This window comes from Anopheles gambiae, chromosome X, assembly GCF_943734735.2.
Source record: "Anopheles gambiae chromosome X, idAnoGambNW_F1_1, whole genome shotgun sequence".
Lineage (NCBI taxonomy): Eukaryota > Metazoa > Arthropoda > Insecta > Diptera > Culicidae > Anopheles > Anopheles gambiae.
The window spans coordinates 2072801-2084124 of NC_064600.1; the positions used below are offsets into that span (position 1 = coordinate 2072801).

Here is an 11324-nt window from a genome sequence, read left to right on the forward strand (position 1 = left end):
CCACAAAAGCTTCCCCCTGCCACCCTTGCCCTATCCTTTCCCCGGGGGTTCTCTCACTCTATCTCTCTCTATCTCTCCCACTCTCTCTCTCTCTTCGGTAAGTAACCGTAATCAATCTGCACCTTGTGACAGAATCCATTTTTCTTTCACCGCGGTGTTTTTCTCCTTGCTTCCTTGGCGGTTCGTGAGATTCGTACCTTGCGTGCTTACCTAAATTGGATAAATCAAATACATTTTCACCTCGGCGGGCGTATCGAAAAGCAAAGTAAAAACGACCGCCCGCCCCCTTTCCCGTCCCCCAGGTTTCTGGCACCAGTTATGCCAGCTTTGGCCTTAGTAGGGGGAAAATTTATGAACCGTGAGTCGACCGATTTTCACGGTACCGCTTTTCTCACGGACTCACGCGAGTGGGACTTGGTTGGCCGGTGGGTGAATTAGAACGGGGGGGGGGGGGGGAGGTGGGGGGAGGGGAAAACACTTTGTTATCGCAACTGTTAAATACTCATGGCGCGTAATGGCAGCAAAGGGATCTGAATGCCTGGCTGCGGGGGGGGGAAGCTGTTTACGTAATAGTTTGGCCCGGGCTGGTCGAGGAGACCGCATTGGTGATGCTTTACCGGCGTGCAGAGAATTTCTGACCGGTGAAACCATCGATAAACCTGGGGCAGATCTGGACGTGGACAGCCATCGTTCAACGTCCCATCCCAGGCAAGAGTGGGCCTTCGCCTGCCTGCGGCTCTGCCCGACCGCACAACAAAGGCACAAATGGAGGCGCACTTGCGTGTGGCAGCCACCGCCTCCACTCGACACGCGTTAAAAGCACCGGCAGCATGTCCTGCCTCTCATCCGACGGATTCAAGGATTCATCAAATGCGCCATAACACAGCCAGAAAGCAGCAGGAAAGGAAAGCCAACGATATCGCGTGCCCTGCTCGCCGCGGCGAAAAAAGGTTTCGCGCGCGGGTTTTTATCCTTTTCATCGCGCAATAGCACCCACACACACACACAAGCGGGCGCCCAGTGGGCCGTGCAGACCATCGTTTTCGGGCTTTGAGTTTTGGGGGGGGGGGGGGGGGGGGGAGGGGGGGGTTATGAAAAGGATGGAAGGGTGAAAAATACAACAAAAAAAAACACTGTAAGCAGATGGGGGAGGGTGCATGGATGATGAATGAATCGTGCTGCGATTGGTGTTCTCTGGCGCCCTGCGAGAGGCTGCACAACCGTCCACTGGCGAAAGAGATCACTGGCTACGGCGGGTTCGCTTCTTCAGTGGGTTGTGGAGTTGTGTGTGTGTGTTTTTTTTTTTTGTATGCTCCTTTCTTCCGTATTGTGACCGTCTCTCTTTCACGCCCTGGGTCGCATCGTTTGCGCCGTCTCGTTCGCACCGGTGTGTTACCGTGTTTACACCGTCTTCTTGGGCGGATGCGATTTTCTCACCTGCCGTGTGCGGGGCGATTTCAAGTGTCTTCGGCTCCACGCCACCACCACCATGGCAAACAAAACCACTGGCGCGTGGGGTGAGAAGATGAGCTCGAGCCGTGCTCATGCCGTTCACGGTCCGGCAGTCCAGTGATGAACGGTTGCCGAGCAGAGCAGTAATTATCCGATAATGTTCGCCCGCGGGCGCTGGATGCATCATTAGCGCGCTGTTTTGGAGTTCACTTATGCAAAGCGCGTGTTTGGGCCGTTTTAGGTGACTGTTTGCCGATTGTTAGTAATCGCCGGGAGGATCTAGTGTTTGTGTGCTTTCTGTGGGTGTGTTGATGGTGTTTTTTTTTTTTGGCATTTGTGTACAGAGTCCAGTTGTGAAATGTTAGCAATAGACGAGCACGTGAAGTTATGCCTTTAGGCAAGCAATAGTTCTCAACTGATGAAACTGTGAGGTGTTCGTCCGAGGATCCCAAGGTCCGAGAACTGCTGTTTTTGTGTGTGTGTGTGTGTGTGCAATAATTGAAATGAGTAGCAACAAAGCCGTTCTCGCCAACTCACCCAACTCCGACTCCGACCATGAAGAAGGGCATCCACAGACGAAGAAATGCCGTCGCCAGGGTGCCTGGGTGCCGGCGGCAGTGTCCGATGCCAGCCCACCAGCCAGCCAATATCCCGACGGCTACTGCATCGATATGTCCCCGGCCGGCCACCCGAAATCCCTGCCCAGCTTCTACATCGAACGGTTGCTCGGCTTTGGGCCGGCGGAACGTCCGCGACATTCGCGCGATAAGCGCACGCTTTCCACGGGCACACCACCGGCCAGCCACTGCTCGACGCCTCCGTCCGGCGGTGCGGTCTCGATCGCCAGCGAGCGGGACTGGTGCGGTGCGTCCGCATCGCTAGCGGCCACCCTGTCCCCGATCGGGTCACCGCTGCCGGAGGAGGAGGAGGACGACGCAGAGGAGTCGCTGGAACCGAAACCGCTCAACTCCTCGCTCAGCTCAATCGTCTACAATCAAGCGGCCGCACCGCGGCACCATCAATCAATGCAGCCCGGCCGGAAGCTGGTCAACGCGGTGTACATTGCCTGGCCGGAGGGCCGAACGGTGGAGGTGAATCTGAACCGCTTCCAGCGCAAGATGATGCTGTCCGGTGGCGGCGGTGGCAGTGGAGACGGTGCAGACCTGGCCGGGTACGGCCAATGGCACCCGGACCTGGGGACCGGCGTACCCCAGTTTCTGCCGGAACGTCCCGCACACAAACCAAGCCTCGCCAGCAAGCTGGACTTCGGCAGCGATCCGTACCTTCATTTGCAGGGTAAGGCGTCTTGTTTTCTCAATCAAAATGGATTGTATAGGTACACAGTTGGCGTACAGAGTAGCTTTAAGCTACGTTGGAGTGGCAATGGGTTGGGGATGTGATCGGGGATGTGGAAGAATTGTCAATTGGAATCTTATTGCAGTTCATGCAGCCATTTTTTTCATTAACACATTGATCGTCCACAGTCCAAAGTGATCGAAGTACTAGATTTAGTACCAGAGAACGGTAGGGAGAAACATCTAAAAACATCATACCTTGGAACAAACATTCACCAGCTCTTCTTGAGCAGCCTTACAATCCCCTAACAACCGTTGAGATGACCTGTGTCTGAAGAACACCTATGATTCGTTTCTAAGGTATTTGCACAAAAACTTTTTGAAGCAAGACAGTAACAGGAAACAGGGATTGTTGTTTGAGTTTTCGTTTTTGTGACGAGATCTTGCTGCTAGGTCCCCAACTCTGCAACACATTGTGACAGAGTTTACTGCCAGGATCCTAATAAGCAACGTAAGCGGCAAGTAGCACAGTAACACTGTATCTAATGTCCCATTATTTTATATAAAGTTTTGCATGCGACTTTCGCAAAAGCCCGTTAGGCAGCAACAGTGCAAAATTTGTAAGACAAACTGAGTCCTGCACGTGGAAAGATACTTTGAGTCCCAAAGAGGTATGGATTTGGGAAAAACGGTGGCTTATTGTACCGACGGCTTGATTATTGGTGAGCTGAAGTATCTTTTGTCAGAGTGATACTTGGCTAACGTTTCGATAAAAAACGTGCTTTTTGTGAAGAAAAAACGATTTTCTCAAAATTCACAAAACTACCAATGAGTATTAAGAAAATGCTGGGATTTTTTAAAACGTATCAACTTTAAATCGTAGCTCAACCAGTGGATGCTTTCGTTTATTTTTGTCATGTAGCCTGTCAAAATCACTTTGGTAACCAAATTTGGCCCGCCGCACGAAATGGTTGCTCATCCTTGCTATAGAACAGGCGTCTCCAAACTGCGGCATGTGACCCTCGAGAGCTTATAATGCGGTCTACGATGACCTTGTAAATGTTTAAAATAAATATAATATTATTTTGATTTATTAAACCGAGATTTAAACGTTCACTAATCAGTTGAAGGTAGCGTCCAATGGCCCTTAACATATTTTATTTTAAAAAGCAATGTGGCCCGTGAGCTGAAATGTTTGGAGACGCCTGCTATAGAATATTGATTGATAGGGAGGCCAGAATAGTCCAATGCCAATCAGAGTGCCAACCAATGCAGATAATCAAATCAAGCGTGGCAAACAAGCAGCAACATGCGTTCTCACTCAGTCTTTTGACTACGGTAGGGACCTTGGTTCCAATTTGCCGCAGAAGCAGCAGCAGCGCAGAAGCGCAAGCGCTCCCCAACAGGACCGGCCATGTTGTTAACGAGGCGTACCGAATTCTGCTCAAATTGTACGATAATGATTGGAGCACGTTTTGGGTTCCAACATGTAACTATGGCGATAACAAGCCAAACTTCTTGCTCACGACTCGTTTGCCAACGGATCAAACCACCAGCCATAAACCATATAATGGTTCCTTCCGCCGACTGTACCGAAAATTTAGTAACACGTGTCAGGTCGCCATTTTGAGCTGGCTTTGGCTTGCCGTTGGCAGCTGCTGTTCGAAAAGACTACTATGGTTTTCGTTCATTTCGTTCGGACCGTTTGTGATGCTGAAAACCAAACCCCTCCCACCAGCAACTGTTTACCCAGGCGTGACAGCTTCTTTTAGTAAGCGATCGTGTAATCTGTCCACCTCTATTATCACATTCATTATCTACTAACACCTCCTCCCTTCCTCCTTCTTCCCCTTGACTGCCGTGTCTATTGACTCAAGTAATGGTGATTGTTGCTCACCACCAAAAATCGATTATGAGCACTTCGTTCCACTCCTCGCTCCACCTCACACACACACACACACGACCCTCGCGTCCTATGCCAATAGCAGCTCGCCGCTAACCGTTTTCCCAAATCTCTCAAATCTATCGCCTACGGACACTGCGTAGACCAATTAGGGGACCGTAGCACAATGCCGCTGTGTCCAATATGACACGTACACACAACCAAAAAAACAACAGCAACCTATCCTCTCACTCGCAATGTGATAAAAACCGAATAATCATCAATGTGCCACAATGTGCGCACTATTTGTCTAGCTCGTTAGCGTCCCCCTCCTCTCCGATGGGCCTATGCCGAAACGTTCTAATCGACGGTGCATGAGCAGAATAAGACGTCGCCGCAAACGAGCAGACCCCAAAATGCCGACAGCCTCTTTTGCGGACAAACAGTGTGGTGTCTTCGTTGCCCCCAGGGGCCTGGCATCGAATGGAGCATCGATCGACTGGAGGTTCGTGCGGGCGTCTCGCGCGCGTTACTGTAGGGGAGCGGGACGGCGATAACTTAATGTCAAACAACGGATTTTTGAAAACTGTTTAATGATGTCGTAGCATTGTGAACCGCGCTGCCTGTTGCCCTCCCTTCCCATTTTCTCTTCCCCAGCCCACCAAAACCGGCCTGGTAGTGGTAGCCTTCGTGCAAACGAGACTCCGCATCGGTCCATCGGACGCATCAGCAGAAAGTCGCACATGTCCAACCATGGATTTTGGTGGGTGAAAGCATCAGCACCAGGTAAAGTGTATCTGTGTACACTGTCGGTGTCGGTTCCCGTCGCCCGGTGCAGCAGGACTCCCCGAAGCCATTTCACTGCCGTTTGCTTGTTTGTTTCCCGGCTCATTGAACAGTGTGGAATTTTATAAGGTGTTAATTACGGTTGCTTTTCTACACCGGTTGGTACGCACTGCTGTTTGAACTCCACACACACACACACACAGACACAGGCACACACATGCACACCATAAGTAGCATGGTCATCGACACTCACCCTACCGATGCTTCTCACAGTCTGCAACACACACCGTGTCCTCCTGGTCCAGGTTCCTGTTCGACGCGTTCCCATCGTGGCCTTGTCCGGAGTCCGTGGTATATTGTCACGACAAAGCCATCCAGCGGGACATGGGCCCGTATTGGAATGTCGTAAGTGGTAAAAATCACACCAGTGCCCTTCTGTGTACCGGGTTGTTAACTTCATAACCTCGTCATTTTACGGCTGGACGGTGGATCACGATTAAAGGTCTGTGTCCAGGGCGTGCGCGCGCGCGCAGGACCGTTCTAGCTGTGTCTCCTGACCAGAGCCTGCCTGTTTGGCTGGTACAAGCTCCGAACCGATCAATGGGCGTATGATTATGAAGCGTACACAGATAATTGTTAAACCAACAACCGTCTCGGCAGGAACTGTTTAATCTGCGGTGCTGCGTTTGCGTGGATCTTCTCCATCCGTTTGCACTCCGACAAAAAGCGTCCTCGGGAGTGAACGTATCTTTTTTGTTTATATATGCAAAAATTTAAATATATACTCATATATATATATACTCGACGAACCTAAATTGGATGAGTAATATCGATCAAGATTCTACTATTGAAGATAATTTGATGCTTTAATTTGATAATGACACAGCACTCATGTTGGTTGAAGTATATGGGAGTTCAACCTTTCTGTACCGTAACAGAGTGTGGAACTGTGGATGTGAGGAAGTAAGAAAATTCTATTTGTTGGTATAACATCTAAGAATTCTAATATCTTCCTTTCATGGCAGTGCATGGCAGCATTGTTTCATGAACACATTGACCGTCCCCATTCAAAAGTTACCGGAGAACCTGACTTAGTATCGGAATGCGGAAAAACCGACAATATGAACGTAGTTTCATGGTTTGGGATCAAACATTCACCAGGTCATCTTTCAAAAACCAAAGCTTCTATGGGTTTGCCAACTTGTGCCTAATTAGCCCGAAAAGAAGATATATAGATATATTCGATTCCTTCAATCGAGATGTCTCTAGTCATTGGCGAGTTTAATATTGCCAAGAGGGAATAAACAGGTTTACTTTGCAACTAAACTACCCCCGTTCGAATAGGGCTTTTGAGGTTTCTAACGAAATGTTTTCAAGTAGTCGAGTTTTGTGCACGAAATCTTGCACGTTCTTTACTGTTTATTCGGTAGCCTGTTACACACTCGTTGCTTAGGTGCGCTCTGCACACATGAATCTCGAAAGATTCATGAATCTCACAAGTTTCTGATATCTAGAAAGATTAACGAATATCTACGGATTCATGAAACTCGAAAGATTCATAAATCTCTAAACTTCATAAAGCTTGAGCTTTTCATTATTCTTCTTTTTGGCGTAACAACCTACGTGGTCATGCCAGCTTATACAGGCTTTTGAGACTTCCTGGAAAGTACCACGCAGTTGAACCGACAACGGGCAAGTTGTAGATGGGATTGGGCAAATTCAATATTTGGGTGAATATTCGGAGAATCATGAATCTTTGAAGATTCGACTCGAGATTCGAATCACTCATCACTGAAGATTCATATGAATGAATCTCAACGAAAGATTCATGAAACCCAAAACTAGTCGATTCCTGGATGTCGACAAACAGCAGCGCAACTTCTGCGGCGAATCCAGAGCACGGCACGTCTTTCCACAACAATATTCTAACAAGAATTCTCCGAGTGTGTCAATTTCAACGATTTTTCGTGGCGACACGTGCATTCCTCGAGCAGCGCAAACAAAATGCTGAACCAACGCAACTGAGCCCTGTTTTACCATCCATTCTCTATTGCAGCTTCCACGCTGGTGAAGCGCTACCGGAAACAGAATCGGGAGCGAAAACCGCGCCAGGCGTACAGTGCGATGCAGCTCGAGCGGCTCGAGGACGAGTTCCAGCGCAATATCTACCTGAACGTGAACAAGCGGTTCGAGCTTGCGCAGTGTCTCGGGCTGACTGAGACGCAGATCAAGACCTGGTTCCAGAACCGGCGCACCAAGTTTAAGAAGCAGCAGGACTCGCGCAACAAGCGCGAACAGCGCCAGCAGGCGCAGCTGATCGCCCAGTGGCTGTTTCAGCCGCCGCAGCTTGGCAGCATTCCACTGGACGGGCAGCTGCAGCCGCTGCCCCGGCTCGCCGCACTGCCCGTGCACCGGTCATCGCTGGCCCTGGCACAGGGTACGCTCCAGTCGGCCCTAATGGCACCGTACCATCTGCTACCGCCGACATCATTGACAGTGCAACAGCATCAGCATCAGCAGCGGTGTGCCTTGGAGGATGGACCGCGTGTTGTCAAACCGGTGTACACGGTCCGCTCGCCGAATGCAGTGCCAGCGTTTCCCACGGCTGTACCATTCGCGACGTCCTCCGTTGTCTCATCGCTACAGACTGGCGGAGCAAAGGACCTCCAGCAGGTGGACGCTTCGGGTTGACGAGCGCAGTGGTTGTAGGAAAACATGCTTGTGAGAGTGAAGATTAAACCGCTGACCTTTCAAGCGATTTAAAAGTGCGGGCGTGTAATGCATCAACGAACGGATTTGTTTAATTAAAATGATTATAAGGAAATAAAACGACAATTTCATTGTAATTTCTAGCGCAGTAATGTTCTCAACAACTCAAACTCTCAGACTAAAAGGTATCTTAAAAGACTCCGTTTAGCAGACGGCAAACGACTGACGCATTTTATAAACAGCAAAACAAAAGTCGGTGGCGGATAGCCACATGCAGTGTACCTTTCCTTGCTTTCATAGCTTTCACCTTCGCTCTGTACTGTTCCGAATCCCAATCAGAATCTCCTTTTGATATGCACAACGGTGAGGGAAGGGGCAAGGGTAGATACAAGTAAGAAATAATGTTGCGATAAATACATGTTAAAATACTTAATCTTGTATTATAACGGATTTTGCGTTTATTTCACGTTTACTCCAAAATTTTCACGTTTTACTCCAACAAAAATGTTATCAAAAAGTTTGTTTACAGTAGCAATTCAAACAATTTGCGCTTTTCTCTACTCGATTCCAAAAAATCCTACTGAGATTAGATCGCTATTGGAATAGCCATCAAATACAAATTCCCATGGAATCTCAATCGAATCCCAATCGATTCAAAATTCCAATCCCAATCGTACCGGTGCGTCGGTTCTGTAACCAGGTTTTGATCACAGAGTTTTCCAGGAATTCTCATAGTTGTGCTGTTTCAGGTGGGCTGTTTCAGCCGCCGCAGCTTGGCAGTATTCCGCTGCCCCGGCTAGCCGCCCTGCCAGTGCACCATTCAGCGCTGGCCCATGCACAGGATACTTTCCATTCGGCCCTAATGGCACCGTACCATCTGCTAGCGCCGACATCATTGACAGTGCAACATTAGCAGCGGTGTGCTTTGGAGGAAGGTGCATAAGCAGTCGTTGATTTGCCCAATTGGGCAGTTTTGATATATCCTTTTCCTTCCTCTCTTTTATTGCGGTTTATTTTCTGCAAAATTGTTAATAAATAACACGAAATGCGTTAAATCATAGTTTAAGCTCGTGGTTAGGCCCGTGTCTGTGCTCCATCGGATGCGATTTTATCGGAAGGCCTGTCAAAATTTTATATGAGATTTGACAGATAACGTCAGACGTGCGATTTCGTCGTACGACGGAATCAAAAAATTTTGATTTCGTCGGACGCCGCATCCGATTTTATCTGTCAAACTAAATGCGTGGTGTTTTGTAGGAACATTCTCAACTTAATTTTCCATTATCGTTATATTATTAAAATCATCCAAATAATCGCAATATTATACGAAAAAGCGTTTGACAGCACGTGCGATAAAATCGCATGCGATGGAGCACAGACACAGGCCTAAGTCGAGAACCGCGTTCCTCGGGAACAGCCTGTATCAATGTAATTATCAAGGGGTTTGTAGGAATTATGTTAAATCTATGTGTTGTTATAGTTCTATTACACTATTAAACCCATCTCTATAATCGCAATATCAATCAAAATAGCACTTGGCAGAACGATCGATAAAATCGCATCCAGTGAGGCACTTCCACCACCCTCATTAATGCACCTTGTAGATTTGCTCTGAATATCTTCACCTTGTCAGCTACATACATACAGCTACATACAGCTTGATCCAATGGAGCACAGGCACCGCCATTATACATCTTGCGCTTGCACCGAGTAGCAAAGTAAGCATTTGAAGGTAAGAAAAAATCGCTAACTGCAAAAATCACCAAATTTGTTATTCTACATTCAATTTCCAGCTCAAACCAGAATCAAAAAAAAAATCGCCGTAGGAAACTTTATTCGTACCCCAATGCATAGACAAGGTGTCGTAGTAGAAATCAAAGCCAACGGCCACGTACGTTACCAACTATGTGACAAAGAGCTGATTTTTGAAGCTGAAACATATACAGTCTTACCGACCCCTATTGAAGATATTCATCCGGGTTGTTTCTGTAAAATCCTTGAAGGGAGTAAAAAAGGTGTGCGCGGAAGAACGCTTGGCAGCCAGGATGGCATGGTGTATATAATGATAGCACCACAATATCTCCAGCGGCGTTTCCTCAACGCAAACATGTATCCAGTCGCTAAAGAGCCCTGGAATAATTTGCATTTTTATCCCGTCCTGTGTCGCGGCACAAGTTGGTTATTATGAATAAAAATTAACAAGTAGTGATGAATGTAATATTGTACTGATTGTCTTATTTGTTTTTCTCGATTGCAACCAATGTCGATACTTAATACGCCATTGATAGGTGCATACTTTGGAAACGGCTTCTAAGCTCAGCCGTCTGTTCCCATTTCCAGCTAGAACTGCGCAATGCGCTCCTCACCCGTAGTGGCCACTTTGTTGTTGGTGAACCTGATGCGCCGATTATGGAACCTTCTCATAATTGAGGGACACTTTCTTGACTCTTTTGGGAAATGAACTTTATATGATGGTTTTGGATTCTATAGCTTTCAGTCCGATATGTTTGGCGATATATTTGGACAATTTCGGCTGATTTGCTGTCAAATTGCTGCTTGTCGTAGAGCGTAGGTAGATGATGGTTGGCATGTTTATTGAACGCGTAGGAGATTTTTTTTCACCCACAGGCACCTGGCAGATGTGCTGTAACTGTATGCTGAGTTCTTGAAACCCCACCCACGGGGGCCCCGAACCGCTTCCAAGCAATTGATACTCCAGCTCTGATTCCGACTAAATCAGCTTGACGGAACCACTCATAGCCAGCCGAAGCCGGCTTCAAACAGCTCCGACAGCTGTGTCAACCCCGGACGACTTCCGTCGGCTCCGATCGATCCGAGTTTGCAGTGTTACATCCATATTCCGGAACTGCTTCCGATTTTCGTGGAGTCATTTCTGAGAATTTAGCCATCACTGGTTGACCATATTGACAGGTTTGTTACATGCTTGCGGTAAATAGTGTTATTGAATGAATGTTGGATGGATGTGATGGATGAATGGATCTGAATCGAGAGACTTGGACTGGAGACTGGCTGGAAATAATTGATTTTTTTTTTCCAACGCGAATTAATATCATATGTTGTGGGCAGCCCTGAACATGCCGTGGCAGTTGCGCTGGCCTTTTGCCAAGAGAAATTATAAGAACAATTAGAATTTGTTGATTTACTACTAGCTTACTAGTCTGTGCAAAGGGACAAAATAC

At 47.8% G+C, this 11324-nt stretch overlaps 1 protein-coding gene across 1 annotated transcript; it reads left to right on the top strand.

Annotated features, from left to right (window-relative positions):
• The first annotated feature begins 1504 nt into the window (after window positions 1-1504).
• Window positions 1505-8274, top strand: LOC11175540 (homeobox protein GHOX-7). Its single transcript, XM_061646164.1, has 2 exons — window positions 1505-2748; window positions 7472-8274. The coding sequence occupies exons 1-2, from the start codon at window positions 1956-1958 to the stop codon at window positions 8104-8106; spliced, it is 1428 nt and encodes a 475-aa protein (XP_061502148.1). The 5' UTR covers window positions 1505-1955; the 3' UTR covers window positions 8107-8274.
• Window positions 8275-11324: the final 3050 nt, after the last annotated feature.